Raw genomic sequence first — 21,024 nt, 5'->3', positions numbered from 1 at the left:
GAAGTACTTAAAGCTCCCTCTCTTCCTTATAACCTCAGGCCAAAGAGTGATAGTGCAAGGGCAATGGTCAAATAAACCCTTAGAGTGGAACATAGTATGAGTCTCTGGGAACTGACTGAGCCATTCATCATTCACCAGAACTCTATTAATTCTACTGTAGACCTTATCCCCAACCTCGTGCTTGTTATTCCAGGTGAAAAAAGCCCCATGGGCAGGAATATCCATCAAGTCACAGGCTGCAATACAAGTCTGAAACCCCCTCAACTCAGCATTAGTGACCTCAGACCCAATTCTCTCATTCATAGCAAGAACATTGTTAAAATCCCCCATGACTACCCAGAGACCATCAACAATGGCAGACATATTAGACAGAGACTCCCAAAGGGGTATCCTCTCAGCAATTCTGTTAAACCCATAGACCATGGATAACCACCAGTGCACCCCAGTAGGAAGGAAAGTCACTCTAGTATGAATGACTTGAGCTTCATTACTGATGACCTCTACCTTATAGTTCATAGCATCCCAAACAATCCAAATCCTACCACCTTCATGACTGCAAATATTAGTTACTAACGACCAATTAGCACCCAGTCCATTATGGACCTTATTTATAGAGTTTATTCTTACCCTAGTTTCTAAGATACCAAATAAACCTACATTATTGAGATGCAGAAACCTTCTAACATCAGTCTGCTTATTACTACTATTAAACCCTCTAACATTCCAAAACCCAATGCTACCCATTCTCTAACAGAGGCAAGCCATCAACCACTTCACTTTCACTGACCTCTCTAACTTGAATAGAACGTTCTAAGACTTCCAGGAAAGTCCTCCTAACACTACTCACACTTATCCCACCCTGCCGAGTCAGTTGAGTAATGATTCTTGAAGGAGAAAAGGAAGGATGAAATGAGAAGGGCATTGGAGTAACAAAGGCACCAACCCCTTCAGCAGGACCCTCCCCACTCCTAGTCATCTTCACTCTAGACTGTTCAGGAACAGCACCAGACCCTGCAGCAGCTGGCACTATTGCTTGAACAGCAGCAGCTGGCTGTGGAATAGGAACAGTAGTCTTCTTTGGTACCCAGGTCTTCCTACCACGCACTGGCCCCTTAGGCTGTTTGTCTTTACTTCTGCAATCTCGAGAGAAGTGACCCATACCTTTACACTCAGTACAGATGGTAGGTCTCCATTCATAGTGAACAATCTGCCTATGCTTAACATCCAATTCATCCATAAACTCAATAACTTCAGGCAAATCATCCCCCACTTTAACCTCAACCATGATACGAGCATAACCAAGGAAAGTTTTCAGCTGTGTATTACTATCACACCTGATAGGATTCCCAACCAGACTAGCAATTTTCTTAAGAGCATTTCTCCAGAATTTCAGAGGGAGCCCATAAAATCTAATCCAAATTGGAACCATATCAACTGCCTCCCTTATAAGTTTCGACTCCGGTAACCACTCCTTGACAACAACCGGCTTATTATCAAAGAAAACCGGTCCAGCTTGCAATACTCTCATTTTCATGGCTTCAGTTTTAAACCGCACCAGAAAGATACCATTAGAATGAAAAGAAATCTTCTCTATTTCAGTATATCCCCAGATACGTTTAACAAAACCATCTAAGACCTTAAAAGGAGGATTCGCTCCAAGAACATAACAATATACAGTTGTTGACCAATACTCTAATTCGTCTTTAACATCAGAGTCTGTTAGCTGAAGCCCACTTACCCTAGTTGATGAAGGCGACTCCGAGATTTGCCCACTACTGCGTCCAGGAACCTCCTCCCAATCCTCATCAGATTCTTCTTCTAGTATCGATTCCATCACCTCACTTAGATTGTAAGGACGAAGAACCGATACTGGCTCCTTAGTACCTGCATCCGAAACCCCCAAATCAGGAGGATTCAAAGGCAAAACACGAAATCGAGATCCAGAATTTTGATTATGATTATTATTCGATGAATTATTATTGTTATTAAGTGAATTTTTTGTGTTTTTTGTATTATTTGATGATATTATCCTTACTAATCTACTAGATTTAGGGTAGTTTTTATTTTGTTTAGCCATTGTTAATCGCAGAAATTGTAACCTAAATCGCATCTCTCTATTCATTCTCTCTCTATTCAACAAGAATAAATATTGAAATAATAATTCATAAGCTAGTTCAAGCCCATCCCATATTTCCTTGGCCGTTGAGCAAGAAGAGAAGCGATCAAATTCTGCAGTAGTCATGCCATTCTACAATAGGCTTATTGCTTTAGAATTCTTTTCAGCCTTCTTGTAGTCAGCCTCGACATAATCCTCTTCCTTTTTCTCGTAGCCTCGTAGGTAGTGCCTTCAGTGGATGCAACCAATTTTTTATGTGGTCCGTTTTGGATAATCCTCCAGCACTCCCAATCATGACCCTTCACATAGTGAGTCATCATGTTCTTCCATAAACCATAATTCTTCCCATCAAAGACGGGACACTTGAGGTATTTGGAATCCATTTATAACGTGATAGGCAGCGGAATATAAAATGATAAGATAAACAAAGATACACAGATCAGTCTTTTTGCGGTTAGGCAATCAAGAGCACGAGGCTCTCATACCAATTGAAGAGGCTTATCGATCCGAAATACTCAAAGGGGGGGGGGGGGGGTGAATTGAGGATTAAAAGCTTAGCCCACTTTTTAATCGATCTGTTTAAGCGTAAATATTGATTACTTATTTAAAGTTTATTGATCTAACTTTAACTAAGTAATTGATTGAATTGAAAGAACATGAAATAAACGAAAGAGAAAGAGAGACGCACGGATTTTTGAAGTGGTTCAGTTTCACAATTCGAAACCTACGTCCACTATTCTCGATTAATAAATTTAGTACCTTTCTACGGATTACAAATTTACTAACCCAACTCGTATAACTAACCCTAGTTGTAACTTAAGTGAGTACCGTTAAATACTCGAGTGACTAACTTACGCCAATAAGAAAGCACTAATGATTGTACTAAAAGTTCACGTTAATGAACGAGTAAGAAATCAATTAAGCACTATTATCTTATAGCGATAACGAAAGAATGAATGCACAAGTGTATAAAACACATGACCCTTTTCCGAAAAATACCAAAACGGTTTTTGCTTTAAAACACGGTTTTGCTTTTTGAAAATAAATCAAAGTTATGCTCAAAGGTGTTACTTTTGAATTTTGCAAAGTGTAGAGTATTTACAGAACAAGGGAGAGCAAGACTCATGGTATCGCCAAAAACCTAGATGGCCGAAATATAAGATATGTAAACAAATCATATCTTATTATTTCTATCCTTAAAATCTTAGGAAATAATAGAGAATAACTAAAAAATAATTTTATCAATTATTCTCCTATTATCTTTTCCTTAAATATTAAGATATAATAAGATTTTTCCATAATAAAAATATCTTATGATATATAACCATATCATGCTAGATATAAAAGATATGTTAAGATAATTCGAGAGAATAAAATCTTAACAATACTTAACTTATATTATTAGGTTTACACGAGAGTCCACATGGCTCATAGGCCTTGTTTTTCGTGAAAACCCTAGGTTGACATTAGGTTTGGTTTAGAGTTTTAGAGTGTGTAGTATTAGAAACCCTAATTAGTAATATGACTCAACTCATAAGTTGATTCAACATAATTACTGATTATAAGCTTAAAATAAAACAACATTCAATATGAATATAAGCTTCCTTGTAAAATAAATATTTATGCTAAAAACATTTAAAAGGAATAAAAATAGTTTTCTAAAAGTAATTAAAAACTATTTTTGTCATGTATTATATAAACTTCACATCTCAATGTTATAGTAGAAGAGCTATAACATTGAGCACTTATATAAATAATGTTATAGCTGTGAGGCTATAACTTTACCAATTTAAGAAGTTCATTCTTACGTTACCATTACGAGATAACCACCTACACTATTCTAATATTCTTAGGAGATCTTTAAATGTAGGCTTCTTCATTATTCAAGCTTGATTAATCTTTAAATGAGCTTCATCTTCTCATGAATGCTTGAATAATACTTTAATAGCTTGTAGTATCTTGATCCTTGATTGAGGGCTTGATCACATGATATGTTCTTGTATACTTTCATCATAATTTGCGATTACTAAGTCTAATCTAAAAGGACTAAACAAACAATTACGCGCAACGAGTATAAAGAATATAAAGCATTCTTGACATCATCAAAACATAAACATATATTTATATGGTCCAACAGAATAGTCAAGTTATAAGTAAAGTCATGACATAATTAGGGGGCGTTTGGTTAGAGAAATCGAAAGGGAAAGGAAATAGAAAGCGTAAGAGGGGGAAAGGTAAGGGATTACCTAAAACTTAACTAGTTTTGTTACATCAAGAAAATGGAGTGTGGTGGATTGTGGTTTGTTTTGGTGTGCGGGTGGTGGTTTAGGTGGGGTGGTTGTGGTGGTGGTGATGGTGATATCATGGTAATGGTGGTGGTAGTGGGGTGGTGGTGGTGGTGGTGGTGGTGGCATCATGGTGGTTGTGGCTGTGACACCCCCACATACCAAGGTGCCTTACCAGGACCACCCTAGCATGAGAGACCGTCACCACCTCGGTTGCCCGAGGTCAGTATTTCAAAGTTAACAATCCAAACACAATTATTAAAGTATAAATGATTAAAGTTTACATGTTCTCCAAAACCAAAACCAAAGTACAACGGTGAAAGTTTAACAACTAGAAATGAAAGCTAAGTCTCTTGACGGCGGAAGCTAGACTCGAGTGATGATTCCCCATGACTACCCCATAGCTAGAGAACTTCATCACCTGTCACGATCTGCTCAACATCCCCGAATGGATCACCACAGATTTTATAAAACAACAACGGGGTCAGTTACTGAATAATCAAAGTAAGACAAGTATAAAAGGCAACCAACTGATCTTCATCCACCTCCAAACTCCCGATCTCACACAGTAACCGACTACACACCAAAGTGTGTAGCCCTCCCAGATTACCCATCGCAACAGGTAATCCTCGCCGCAAGTGGGGGACCGCAGCCAATCCCCACCTAAGCCTCGCTCATCAATGAGCGATAACCCTGTTCATTAATGTGCACATCCCTTTCTGTGGCGGGTTTCAGAGAGGGAAAAACTAGAGTGTGAAGCCACTCCCGCAAGTGACTCCACTCAACAACCATCACCACAACCACACCAACACCAACGCTCCAACAATGATCAACAGACAATCAATCGTACATAATACAACACAATCTCAAATCAATTAAATAGGAACTGAGTAGGGAAACCCTACCTTAGCACAACTGCAAAGAGACACAAGCAAGACAATATAGAAAGGCTCCTCTACGAATTATTCACCTATCTCACATAAACTCCAATTACCATATGCATCACCCTTTTTCCCCCAATTTATAAATCAAAGCAAACCCTAAACGATAATCAAAGAACTAATAAAATCAAGGACTTACCGACACCGACGATAGAACGAAAGATGAAGAAACTTTCTAACAATCACGCACTAGGGAGAGATTTGGATAGGATTAGAGCGTCGTTGAAATGTTTAGGTTTTTTAAAAGGTGATTAGAAACTGATTAACGCGTTTTATATAACTCTAATCATTTCTAAATCAAACCGCGGAAATAACACCCGTCAAACCGGATACTCGGTCGAGTATAAAGTATACTCAGCCGAGTACCGTCCACTCGGTCGAGTATTCCACATACTCGGCCGAGGTTTCCTGGGCAGTAAAATGTCCAGGATACACGACAGCCCTTGCTCGACCGAGTAGGCCATACTCGGCCGAGTTCAAGATTAGGAAATCCGTAGTATTATAGTCTTCCTTCCTTTAAAAGAACTTCGTCCCCGAAGTTCACACTATACACACAAAACACGACCAACAAACTCCCAACACAACCAACCACACGACCCAAACATAACTAAACTAACACAAAACATCAAAAAATATCACTAAACCGACTCAGACTAACTCAAAAACAAACATGCGACCATCTCCTACCCCCCCCCCCCCCCAAAGACAACGGTTACGTCCCTGTAACCAAACATACCTGATAAAAAAGGTGGGAAAACGCTCTCGCATAGCTTCCTCGGGTTCCCATGTGGCCTCTTCTACATTATGATTAGACTAAAGCACCTTGAGTAAGATGGTCTCACCATTCCTTGTCTTGCGTACTTTGCGGTCTAAGATCTCTTAGGAACCTTGGCACAAGATAAGGAATCATCAAGTTCGATATTCTCAACCTCCAGCACATGTGACGGGTCACTCACATTCTTCTAGAGCCGTGAAACATGGAACACGTTGTGGACATGATCCAAAGCTTGTGGTAAAGCTAACCTGTAAGCCACCTCACCTATACGATCCAAAATCTTATATGGACCGATAAACTTCTGGCTTAACTTACCCTTCTTTCCAAACCTCATCACTCCTCGAATTGGTGACACTTTCAAAAGGACTTTGTCACCCACTGTGAACTCGATGTCCCTGCGGTGCAAATCGGCATAACTTTTCTGGCGATCCTGAGTTGCTTTCATCTTTTGACGAATTAGCCGAATTTGTTCAACCATATCCTGCACCATCTGTGGTCCTAAAACCACTGCCTCTACACTGTCATCCCAACAAACTGGACTTCGGCACTTCCTGTCATATAAAGCCTCAAAAGGTGCTATCTCGATACTAGTATGGTAGCTGTTGTTATACGAGAACTCGATCAAATCCAACCTGTCCTCCCAACTTCCACCGAACTCCATGGCACAAGCTCTCAACATATCCTCCAAGGTCTTGATAGTCCTCTTAGTCTGACCATCTGTTGCAGGATGAAAAGCTAATCTTTAAGGTCGTACCCATCAATTCCTGTAACTCTTGCCAAAATTTCGGTATAAACCTCGCATCTCAATCCGACACTATATCTTTAGGTATACCATGTAACCGGATCACATGTTTCCTGTAACTCAAAGCTAGTTGTATCTTAGTCCAGGTATCCTTCATTGGAATGAAGTGAGATGACTTTGTTAATCGATCGACGATCACCCAAATCATATTGTTACCTTGCCGTGTCCTTGGTAACCCCACGATAAAGTCCATAGAAATCGACTCCCACTTCCACTCAGGTACCTCAAGAGACTGAATCTTACCCTATGGTTGCCGCTGCTCGCCCTTGACCCTCTGGCATGTCAAACATCTAGCCTTTGTAATGATTACTCTCCTCAAGTCTGCATCATCAGGAATGCACCATCTCCCATCAAGACGGACACTCCCATCTGTGTGGATAGAAAACCTGGAAACTGTGCAACTCTCCGCCCTAGACTTCCATTCTTGGATCTTAGGATCAAGCTCTTGTTTTCTCTTGATATCCTCATACAAATCTGGCTCGATCATCAAATCCCCGATGGTATCTCCTTTCCGAATCATATGGATCCCCATCTTGGACATCTCATCCCTCAGCTTCAGCAAAGACATAGCTGTACCTAGCGAATGAACACTCTTCCAACTCAAAGCATCTGCAACAACGTTAGCCTTGTTAGTTATTTAGACCAAATTAATACTCATCTTATGATATTAAAATTACAAATTAATTTAAAGTGGTCTAAATCTACATGCATGCAAAAGAATGTATAAAAGAGATGGTATAAAACCATCTTAAGACAAAAATTCCTTACAATGTTATAAGGCAAAATGGGCACAACTCAAGGACTCCTTCCTTGATGTTGTTCTTGTGCTAATGCAATAAGGATGATCCTCCAACACCTTAATTACCAAAATAGGTAATCTCCTTTGGTGGCACCCAAGATTAACCCAAAAATACTACTAAAATTAATAACTAGTTAATAGTAGTAGTAACCTTGTAATTGTATATTTGATGTACTAATTAATATTATTACTTTGATAATAGTATTAGTTAATTTTTATATGTGTTCTAAGATAAAAATGATGAAGAAAATAAGAAGAAAAATTGGTCACTTGATGATGATGAAAACCGGCCAAAGCAAAAATAAAGGACCAAATTTTCTTCAAATTTTTTCAACCTTAGAAATGGTGTGATTTAGTGGGTATTTATAGCAAAAATAAGGGAACAATCCTTAGTGGAAAATCCACTACAAAGGACACTTGTATGTCCTCATAAAAACCGAAACATGTGGACTACATATGGTCCATTTCGGTTTTTGACATTTGCCCCACAAATGCTTATAAGTCTTATATTTAATTATCTTACATAATTAAATATTAATTTAATTATTTAACCCTTAAATAATATAAATTAACTACCAATGACTACTTAACTATTAAGTAATCATAAGACCATATTATCAACATACAATGTGTCAATATTAACCCTTTTAGCTAATTTTACAACCTCTTGTAAAATATAAATAGCTAATAAATTCCACCTCAAACAATATACACATATCATATAAAATTAATTAATTAACAATTAATTAATAAATTCTAATCATTTATTATTTAAATATCACATAATTTAATAATAAATCTCTTTGTCCCGAGTTCGTAACCCGTCATCAAATAATACATTTATGTGACTAATTAAGAGTAAAAAAATACAAGGAATTAATTATCTCGTATCTCATACAAACAATTAATTTATACTATTTGGGCGTCATCCTATAGGTGTGACCTAAAGGGATCAGCTGATCACCGCCGTCACACGACAGTAATGTCAAACTCTAGTCAGCCAATCATTACCGATTAACGATGACCAGCTGACAATAAATAAATAAATCCCTGATATTCCTTTTACGAGATTTATTATGTAAACGCACTCATTGTGGAGGACACTACTCCAACAATCTCCCACTTGTCTGACAAAAGTGTGCATTACCAATTCTCTTGTCCAATCATATCTCCCACTCAATGCAAGATGTCTTTCAGGTCGTTCTTGCACGTGATCATATCATAAAGTGGTTTACTCGATCAGGAGAATGACTGTCTGACCGGATAATCTACTATAGATCTCATCCGAGCGTGGCCACGCATTCACAGTCATCTCTCCTCGAGTGGCCTTGAGATAAAATATGACTTAAAAGGACAATCCTGTTGACCTATTTTCTTCGTTCGATCTGAGATCACAATGACAAGTAAATGCTCATCGGCCTCCTTTTACGGTGCGACCTAGAACAAAAACCAAAGCCACCGGAAAACCGTACCGACTCAGACAAATAGTCACCAGTCTAAAGAATTGACTCGAAGGAATAAATAGAAGTCCTCGCCATGACCTAGCAACAAAAGGACTCTATAAACAGTCAATGTCCGACAAATTGTCTCACAATATGCCTATGTAATCGACCAGTCATCACTATGACCATATGACAGTCGAACCTGTCACCTATCGCCTTACAATCTAGTCACTCCGAGACGTCACCTCATTAAGTAACTAGGGACAAAATACAATGTTAATCCAGTTCACTTAATAGGGTTCGACATTGTCTTTAAAACCTATTTGGAGAAAACAAAGTATATAAATTCAGACATAAAACTGAATATAACGATAAATGCAACTTATCATATATGAAATAATAAATACAATATTTTGATTATTACATATCATATAATTTACAACAAGATTCGGCATTCGTCTCACCCCATCGAAAATACATGACTATCATGTTTAGCTTGAGACAATGGCTTGGTTAAAGGATCGGCGATGTTGTCATTTTGTCCCAACCTTACAAATTGTAATTTCTTTCCTTTCGATTAAATCTCTAATTACATGAAATTTCCTAAGTACATGCCTAGACTTGTTACTAGACTTGGGCTCTTTTGCTTGAAAAATAGCCCCACTGTTATCACAATACAAAGTGATAGGATCCTCGGCGGTCGGAACTACTTTCAGTCCCTCTAAAAATTGCCTAATCCAAACAGCTTCCTTTGTAGCTTCGGAGGTCGCAATGTACTCAAACTTCCGTTGTAGAATCGCGATCCTGAGACTCTTTGAAACTTCTCCAAAAACCGCCCCTCCGTTCAACAAAAAAAGAAAAACCGACTGGGATTTCAAATCATCCCTATCGGTTTGAAGCGGCATCCGTATAACCTCTTATACGTAATTTAGATTCTCCTCCAAACACTAAGAATGAATCTTTAGTCCTTCTCAAGTACTTTAGAATATTCTTGACGGCTATCCAGTGACTCTCACCGGAGTTTTAAAACGACTCGTCATACTCAAAGCATACGAGACATCAGGACGAGAACACATCATAGCATACATGATAGATCCAACAGCAGAAGCATAGGGAATCGATTTCATGCGTTCAATATCCTTAGGCTCAGTAGGACACTGTGACTTACTCAGAGTGATCGCACTGCCCATAGGTAGAAAACCTCTCTTGGAGTTTTTCATATTGAATCGGTCAAGAATCTTATCGATGTAGGCTTCTTGACTCAATGCTAATATCCTTTTGGATCTATCCCTATAGATCCGGATACCCAAGATGCGCTGAGCTTCTCCCAAATCTTTCATTTGGAAGTGATTTCCCAACCACTTCTTAACAGAAGCAAGCATATCAACATCATTCCCAATGAGTAATATGTCGTCCACATAAAGAAGTAAGAAAACAACTTTACTCCCACTAAACTTCATGTATAAACAGGGTTCCTCAACGCTTCGAGTAAAACCATTCTGTTTAATAACATGATCAAAACGATGATTCCAACTCCTTGACGCTTGCTTAAGACCATAAATGGATCTCCTAAGTTTGCATACTTTGTTAGGATTTTTAGGATCCACAAAACCCTCAGGTTGTGTCATGAACACTTCCTCTTCCGTAAAACCCGTTCAGAAAGCGGTTTTGACATCCATTTGCCATATCTCATAATCATGAAATGCAGCAATCGCTAACATTATCCGAACAGATCTAAGCATAGCAACTGGTGCAAAAGTTTCATCATAGTTTAAACCATGAACCTGAGTGAAACCTTTTGCAACCAATCTAGCTTTGTAGACATCTTTATGTCCATCCATGCCGATTTTAATCTTGACTATCCACTTACACTGAAGAGGTCGAACATCTTTAGGTAAGTCAACCAGGTCCCATACCTGATTATCGTACATGGAATCCATTTCGGATTGCATGGCTTCGAGCCATATCTTAGAGTCAGAACTCATAATAGCTGCTTTATAGGTCTTGGGTTCATCACTTTCTAAAAGTATCAGAACTCATAATAGCTGCTTTATAGGTCTTGGGTTCATCACTTTCTAAAAGTAAAACCTCATAGTCACTATCTTCCTCGATAATACCAAGGTATCTATCAGGCTGGCGACTAACCCTTTCTGACCTCCCAGGTTGAAGGAACAATAACTCGATTCGGACGTAGAAGGAACATCTTCTGTATTGTCATATCGTTTGTGGCTCTTGAACTTCGTCAAGTTCAAATTTTCTCCCACTCTGTCTTCTAGAAATAAACTCTTTTTCTAGAAAGACAGCTTCACGAGCCACAAACACTTTGTTCTCGTTACTATTGTAGAAGTAATATACACAAGTTTCCTTAGGGTAGCCTACAAAAATACACTTTTCAGAACGAGGTGCAAGCTTATCGTCAGACTTGCTCTTGACATAAGCATCACAACCCCATACTTTCATGTATTGCAGATTCGGGACTTTCCCTTTCCATATCTCATATGGAGTTTTGCAGTTGCTTTAGTGGGACTTTTATTAAGTGATTGTACAGCAGATAAAATGGCAAAACCCCAGAATGACTTAGGTAACTCTGTTTGACTCATCATCGATCGAACCATATCTAATAAAGTTCGATTCCTCCTTTCAGCCACACCATTTAATTGTGGTGTGCCAGGAGGAGTTAACTGAGATACAATACCACAGTCTTTAAGGTGATCTCTAAAGTCATTGGTTAAATACTCCCCACCACGATCTGATTGTAATGCTTTAATCTTCTTATTTAATTGGTTTTCTACTTCATTCTGAAACTCTTTGAACTTATCAAAAGCTACACTTGTATACCTCATTAAGTAGATATACCCATATCTACTCATGTCATCGGTAAAAGTAATGAAATAGTCATAATTACCTCTAGCAGTGACTGTCATTGGGCCACAAACATCGGTATGTATTAAACCCAATAACTCACTAGCTCGAGATCCTTTTCCTAGAAAAGGTGAACGAAGGTGAACGAGTCATCTTGCAAAGAAGACAAGATTCGCATGTACCAAATGATTCGAAATCAAAAGGTTTAATTACACCAGTCGACACTAGTCTTTTAATGCGCTTCTCGTTAATATGTCCTAAGCGACAATGCCATAAATAAGATAGATCGGGATCACCTGTTTTGAGTCTTTTATTATCTAAATGATAAACATCGTTGCAAGTATCTAGAATATAAATACCATTGATTGAAATAGCTTGACTATATACAATCCCATTAAGGGAAAAAGTACAACACTTGTCTTTAATTACCAAAGGAAAACCCTTCTGTGTCTAACACAGATACGGATATTATATTTCTAGATAGCGTTGGTACAAAATAAAAATTATTAAGATGCAAATCCAACCCCGAAGCTAAATTAAGTACATAAGTTCCTACAGAGACGACAACTACTTTAGACCCGTTTCCCATTCGGAGATCGACATCACCCTTGTTTAGCTTTCTTATGCTTTTTAGGCCCTGCAAATGATTGCACAAATGAGAACCACAACCAGTATCTAATACCCAAGTTGTATTTGAAGCATAATTTATGTCTATCATAAAAGATTCGGTTGAGAAATTACATGTTGGCTTCACAATGCCAGCTTTGATGTCATCCAAGTATTTCGTACAATTACGTCTCCAATATCCCTTGTTATTACAATAATTACAAGTATCTTTAAGAGGATTACCCTTTATAGATTTTGGCTTGGTAGAGCAATTCGCAATTGCTTTACCTTTGCCCTCCACCTAAACGGGCTTCTTACTTGCGTTCCTCTTAAACTGCTTCTTCCCCTTCACGTTAATCGCAAGCACATCTTTCCTCGTACTCCCACTCAATCCCATGTCCTTCTCTGCTTGCACAAGCAGATAATGGAGCTCATGTAAACTCTTTCTCATGTTCGTCATATTGTAATTTACCCTAAATTGGGTAAATCCCTTGACGTGCGAGAGAGAGTGGAGCACTCGGTCCACCACAAGTTCGTCGGGGATCTTGCATCCCAACCCCTCTAAATTTTCCACGTACTCAATCATTTTAAGTACGTGTGACCTTATAGGTTGACCATCCTTGAGGTTAGCCTCAAAGAAACGAACAGCGGTGTCATACTGAATTATTCTCGGGGCTTGAGAAAACATAGTTGAAAGCCTCGAGAATACTTCATGTGCATCACGAAACTTGACACATTGCCTTTGTAAAGCAGGATCCATTGAAAAAATCAAAACATTTTTTATTGCAGCGGATTCCTTTTGATAATTTGAAAAAGCCTCCCTTACATCGGCAGTGGCCCTAGTACTAGGCGAAGGGGGAGAGGGATCGACAAGGTAACGTAATTTGCCATCACCTGCGGCAGATAATCGAAGTTGTTCTTCCCAATCTTTAAAATTACTACCGTCGGCTTTTAAAACATATTTGTCCATAAAAGAACGTAGCCATGAATCTCTAGCTATTGTGGCGGTTTCACTAGTAGAAGTCATCGTGATTACTACAAAGGAAATAAAGGAAAGATTAACATTTATCGTCTAGAAATATTTAACTTGTGAAACTATTTAACAAGTTCCCATTTATATAATGATCTCCCACTGAATTATATAAATAATTCCAAGATCCAATTTTATATAAACACAGGCACGGTGGACCGATTCAACCCATATATATATAAATTTGGTGAGTCAACAACTTTGACTGATTCTACTACTAGAACTCTTGGTTGACGGATTTTCTTAAAATCTATCTTTTAGCCCCAGAATAAATATGGGCACGGTGGACCGATTCAACCCATATTTATCCCGTTGAGTCCAACCAATTTTCACGCGTAATAACTTTTATTACCCTACTTACCCAACGTAAAAAGAGTGTACCTCGGTGATCCGAACCTACCTCTAATGAAGAAGGGATTCATAGGTGCTATTATTTGGTAAGGCTTAATCTCAATTTTAAACAAATGTGAGAGATCTTATCAATTTAATTGCCTATCACTTTTAAGTGAACAAAATTAGTGAATGCTTGACGATTAAATCGATAACAACAAAAATAAAACATGTAGTGACGATTTGGCATGAATGCATAAAAGAATTAAAACAAACAAATCCTAATATGGCCACCTAGTTAATCTAATTAACTAAAAAAAAATATTACACTTCGGAAACCAACTCCTTGGTCCCTTGAGTCTTCATAAATTGGCCTCCTTCTTTAGGATTTCGGAACGCCTTTCCGAAAACACCGTCTTTATGAAAACTCCGTCTTTAGATGCTTCATCTAATTACTAATAATTAAATTACATAACAATACCCTATTATACAATTTGTAATAAAATTAAAATAAAACTATTAATTAATTACAAATTAGGCGATACGAAATTGCAATTAATTACAAAACAAGTCGATATTCCCTTACATTTCGGGAAATATCAACTTCTACCTATGGCCATATTAGAAAAAATTACATAATTATAATTCTAAAAACCATTCATCTAAATGAATAATAAAATGCATTATGGAGAATGACATGCCAAATCGTCTAACTTACCAACAACGATCATTTGAGCTTGCCTTGACGGAATTTTTACCAATAAAAATTCATAATCAATTCTTAAAACAATTTTAAGACTTACTCATCATACTAATCTGGTCTAATATCAAAATAATTATTCTCAAAAATTATCTTGAATTTATATGGGAATTAAAACACAATTGTGACAAAAAAAGATATAATAATTCACAATTACCATACAAAAATTCCATTTAATATAAAAATTCTTGGAAAAATAAATTTCAAAACCATGAACATTCTGGTCTTACACCAAAAATGCCATGCAAGTGAAATTTTTTTTGTTTTTAAAATTTATTTAAAAAGATTTCACAATTTAATCGGTAAAGCGATAATTTTTACGATTTAATTCTAAATCAAACCATAAAAACTGAAATGACTTAAAATAAAATTTTATACATTTTGGAACAATTTCCAGGAGCTAAAAATTCAGAAATTTCGAGCCCCAAAATTAAATCAATATTTATTTACAAAATAACCATTATTTACCCATTTTTATCAAATAAAAATCAATAAACTACCTAAATTAATCACATTAATCTAAAGTATCTACTTATCTCATAAATAGAACATGCAAGTGGTTATTTATAAATAAATATGCATAAAATTAACATGCAACCCAATTTAATTAACTCTTAATTAATTTTAATGTATTTTTACTCAATTTTATGCCAATTTAAGTTATAAAAAGTGGAACAATTTAACAAAAATCAAATTTTCGTCCCATATCATCCTAAGACCAGATTATTTACATGCAAGACTATATTATGTGATAAAACGAATTTTAGTAACATAATATCAATTTTATTAATTTATCTCATAAATTACTAAAATCGTCTTAAGATAACATGCATGTATTTAACAATGCTCTGATACCACTTGTTAGTTATTTAGACCAAATTAATACTCATCTTATGATATTAAAATTACAAATTAATTTAAAGTGGTCTAAATCTACATGCATGCAAAAGAATGTATAAAAGAGATGGTATAAAACCATCTTAAGACAAAAATTTCTTATAATGTTATAAGGCAAAATGGGCACAACTCAAGGACTCCTTCCTTGATGTTGTTCTTGTGCTAATGCAATAGGGATGATCCTCCAACACCTTAATTACCAAAATAGGTAATCTCCTTTGGTGACACCCAAGATTAACCCAAAAATACTACTAAAATTAATAACTAGTTAATAGTAGTAGTAACCTTGTAATTGTATATTTGATGTACTAATTAATATTATTACTTTGATAATAGTATTAGTTAGTTTTTATATGTGTTCTAAGATAAAAATGATGAAGAAATTAAGAAGAAAAATTGGTCACTTGATGATGATGAAAACCGGCCAAAGCACAAATAAAGGACCAAATTTTCTTCAAATTTTTTCAACCTTAGAAATGGTGTGATTTAGTGGGTATTTATAGCAAAAATAAGGGAACAATCCTTAGTGGAAAATCCACTACAAAGGACACTTGTATGTCCTCATAAAAACCGAAACATGTGGACTACATATGGTCCATTTTGGTTTTTGACATTTGCCCCGCAAATGCTTATAAGTCTTATATTTAATTATCTTACATAATTAAATATTAATTTAATTATTTAACCCTTAAATAATATAAATTAACTACCAATGACTACTTAACTATTAAGTAATCATAAGACCATATTATCAACATACAATGTGTCAATATTAACCCATTTAGCTAATTTTACAACCTCTTGTAAAATATAAATAGCTAATAAATTCCACCTCAAACAATATACACATATCATATAAAATTAATTAATTAACAATTAATTAATAAATTCTAATCATTTATTATTTAAATATCACATAATTTAATAATAAATCTCTTTGTCCCGAGTTCGTAACCCGTCATCAAATAATACATTTATGTGACTAATTAAGAGTCAAACAATACAAGGAATTAATTATCTCGTATCTCATACAAACAATTAATTTATACTATTTGGGCGTCATCCTATAGGTGTGACCTAAAGGGATCAGCTGATCACCGCCGTCACACGACAGTAATGTCAAACTCTAGTCAGCCAATCATTACCGATTAACGATGACCAGCTGACAATAAATAAATAAATCCCTGATATTTCTTTTACGAGATTTATTATGTAAACGCACTCATTGTGGAGGACACTACTCCAACAAGCCTTACCCTCGTGATAGATGATCTCCATGTCATAGTCCCCGATCAGCTCCATCCATCGTCTCTGTCGTATGTTAAGCTCTCTCTGAGTGTAGATATATTTCAAGCTCTTATGATCTAAAAACACCTTAAAGGTTACCCCGTAGAAATAGTGCCTCCAAATTTAAGAGCAAAGACAACTGCACCCAGTTCCAAATCATGAGTAGGATAGTTCTCCTTATATGGCTTCAGCTGCCTTAACGCATAAGCTATACCCTTCCCATTCTGCATCAGAACACATCCCAACCCATTCTTTGAAGCATCAATATATACTTCAATGTTCTCAAAACCCTCTGGTAAATCTAGGATAAGAGATGTGGTCAAACGCTCCTTTAAGGTCTGGAACGTCGTCTCACAACTCTCATCCCATTGAAATATGGTCTCTTTCCTCATCAAAGCGGTCATAGGCCATGCCATCGTAGACAAGTCCTTCATGAACCTCCTGTAGTAACCAGCTAGACCCAAGAAACTCCGAATCTTAGCAACATTCTTCGGTGATTCCCACTTGGTCACTGCCTTAATCTTGCTAGGATCCACGGACACACCCTTTTTGGATATCACATGACCCAGAAAAGCCACTTCCTCTTACCAAAACTCACACTTGGATAGCTTGGCATAAAGTTGATTGTCTCGCAAGGTCTGCAAAACTAACCTCAAGTGCTTCTCATGCTCTTCCTTATTCTTAGAGTAGACTAAGATGTCATCAATGAAGACGATCACAAACCTGTCCAAGATCGGACTAAAAATACGGTTCATCAGATTCATGAAAGCTGCTGGTGGATTCGTCAAACCAAAAGGCATCACTACATACTCATAGTGATCATAACGGGACCGGAAAACTGTCTTGGAAATATCCTCATCAGTTATCCTTAACTGGTGATAACTTGACCTCAGATCGATCTTAGAGAACACCCCTGTGCCACTCTACTGATCAAACAGATCATCAATTCTAGGCAAAGGATACGTGTTCTTCACCGTGACACGATTCAGCTCCCTATAGTCGATGCATAGCCTCATGCTCCCGTCTTTCTTCTTCACAAACAACACTGGTGCTCCCCATGGTGACACACTAGGCCGGATATGTTAAGTTCATATACCTCTTATTAGACTCTTCTAATAGTGAACTAATTAACTTCTTAATATATGTTCTTTAGATCTAGTGCATGCATAACAAAATAAGAGATTAATAAGGAAAAACAATGTCCCTTACATTGTAGAGTGGCTCGAAATAAGGGCCAAATAAGGTCACCTTCCTTATTTGTTCTTGAGCTATAATATGTTGGATGATCCTCCAAAATCCCAATGTAGAGATCCTCCTTTGATTGCACCCAAGACTAATCCCTTAAACTAGTATATTAATTAACTCGATTAATATAGTAGTACCCTTAAAATTTATTCTAATAATATACTTATTACTACACTAGTAATCTTATATTGTGATTAGAATTTATTATGAACAACCTTTTGATTTTCTAAAACTATTTTAGAGAGAGTTGTGAGAGAAGGAAGAGAAGTTTGCATGTATGTTGAATGAATGTGTTAGTAAAAATAAGAGAACAATTCTCTTATAATAAGAGGAGGAAAACCGGTGGGAGCAAGGCGAATAAGCCAAATAATGACATCTTTCTTTTTGGTTTTGGTCTTCACAAGAAATAGGTATGTAAGGCTATGATGCAATAGGTATGAATACACATATTTTATTTCATAAAATAAATCAACCACAATGCATCATAACTCCCTCCATTTCCGTCCCCTTCATAAAATGGACTACCATTTTATTTTGTCAATTTGTCATTTGTCACACAATATGTCACATGTAGTATGTTACATGTTATTAATTAATTTAATGTATATTTATCAAATATATATCATTTTATAAATTAATTAAATCACATACAATAAACTGACTAGTGATACTTGATCACATAAATAAGATGGGTCATATAATTATAATTCACAGCCTATTGTAATTATAATTAACCATTCATTCTTATCTCAATTGTTTCACAAACAACAATCAATTTTAGTAATAAATTATTTCAATTACTAAAAGAAATCTTATTTAATCTCATTGCAATAAGATATTTGTATTCACTCTCACAAGTGAATTGTTCAATTTTAAGGGATTGATTAACTTGTATCGTCATACAATTAATCAATTTGTCTATTAAGAGAATTGTCCTTTAGGTTTGACCTTAAGGGATCAACTGATCACCACCGTCAAACGACAGTAATGTCTAATTCTAGTTAGCTGATCATTACTGACAAATTTTGATCAGTTGACTATATAAATGAATCATCCCTTATATATTCTTAATATGAGATTTAAACATGTGATCGCACTATTGTTGAGGACACATACTCCAACAATCTCCCACTTGTCCGAGAGAAGTGTGTGTCACCAATTCTCTTGTCCTATTACAATATCCCACTCAATACAAGGTATCTCACAGGTCGTACTTGCATTTGATCATATCTTGAGTGGTTTCCTCGATCTAGAGTGTAACTCTCTGACCGGAATTATCTACCATAGATAATTTCTGAGCGTGGCCACGTATTTCCAGTTCACTACTCCTCGAGTGGCCTTGAGATTTCAAATAACCCTGACTAGGGGGTGGATAATTCCTATCGCACTATTCCCTTCGTATAGCCACATTTCATCATAACCCAAAATATACTCATTTGACCTCAGTTACGACAGTCGTAGACCATAAATCAAAGTCAATCAAAAATTTGTGCCAACTTGGGCGAATAGTCTTTAGTCAAAAGAATTGACTCATAAGAATACTATAGCAGCTCTTGCCACGACCAGGCTTTATGAATTACCAGAACTCTATAAGCGGTCACTGCCCGACAGAGTGTCCCATACAGTGTGTCTATGTGATCGACTAGTAATCCCATATGACTCTATGGCACTTGAACTTGCCATCATTCGCATCACACTCTAGTTACTTCGAGACGTCACCTCCTTCAAGTAACTAGGGGCGAATACTATGTCAATATAGTTTACTTTAATGGGGTTCAATTTGTCTCAACAACCCATTTGTATTTAACAAAGTAATAAATGAGTTTAAAGAAACTCAAACGATAAATGCGATGATCATATATGAATAGTCAATACACTATTACTACTTCATATCTTATAATCTATAGTGTACCTTTTACACTTAGTTGAAATGCAATAAAAGCTTGGCAAGTGGATATACCATATATCCATACATACCAACTTTATACATTTTTGTTTCCTTCTATTCAATGTTATTTCTAATAACATGAATTTATCTAAGTATATGTCTAGTCTTCTTTCTAGACTTGGGCTCTTAACTTGAAAGATACTCCCACTGTTATCAAATAACTTGTGATAAAGTCTTTGTTAGAGGAATTTACTCTCATTCCCTACGTTGACCATTTTATCACAATTTACTTAAATTTCTGTTGTAGAATTTGCAATGTACGAAACTAAAACACTTTTCTAGTCTCTTACTCTTAAGTCAATAAAAAACAGCCTAGGATTTCAACAAATCCTTATCGGTTTGGAAACTAAAGTTTGTGCAACCCTTCAACACATAACTTAGTATATCATCCAAACAGATGAACGAATCCCTAATTCTTCTCAAGAATCTCAAGTATGTTCTTTAAGGATTTCACAAGCCATCATTCGAATTAACTTGTTATTGACTTATCATGCTCTAAGCATATGTTACATAATGGCATGTGCGTCTGTTGGCATACATGATCACTCCAATGGCAGAAACATTAGAAATCGATTTCATGTAATCAACAACTTAATAGGTTCAGTGAACGACTATGACTCCATCATAGTAATTCCACTTTCATCAACATGAATAACCTATTCAACCTTGTTAATGTTAAACAAATATGAAAGATCTTATCATCATAAGAATCTCAACTCTATGCCAATATTCTCTCACATAGATTCGATAATCTAAAATATATCACACCTTTTCCTAGTCTCCCAATCACTCTTGACAGAAGATAGCATTGGTACATTATTCTCAATAAGTAATATGTCTTCAACATATAAGACATGGGAAAAATAATTCTAGCTCCCACTTAACTTCATGTATAAACA

At 36.3% G+C, this 21,024-nt stretch overlaps 1 protein-coding gene across 1 annotated transcript in view; it reads right to left on the bottom strand.

The window, feature by feature from the left end:
* Positions 1 to 21,024, bottom strand: part of LOC141590074 (uncharacterized) — a 36,425-nt gene that overhangs the window by 8,826 nt on the left and 6,575 nt on the right. The window contains exons 3-5 of the mRNA XM_074410688.1: positions 741 to 1,884; positions 645 to 653; positions 34 to 553 (exon numbers count right to left, since the gene is read on the bottom strand). Of these exons, the coding sequence (XP_074266789.1) occupies positions 34 to 553; positions 645 to 653; positions 741 to 1,884 (1,673 nt within the window). The remainder of the gene's footprint in view (positions 1 to 33; positions 554 to 644; positions 654 to 740; positions 1,885 to 21,024) is intronic.

Source organism: Silene latifolia, chromosome 7 (assembly GCF_048544455.1).
Source record: "Silene latifolia isolate original U9 population chromosome 7, ASM4854445v1, whole genome shotgun sequence".
Taxonomy (NCBI): domain Eukaryota; kingdom Viridiplantae; phylum Streptophyta; class Magnoliopsida; order Caryophyllales; family Caryophyllaceae; genus Silene; species Silene latifolia.
Note: the sequence above shows the minus strand (reverse complement) of the source record. Positions and strands in the feature narration are given on the sequence as shown.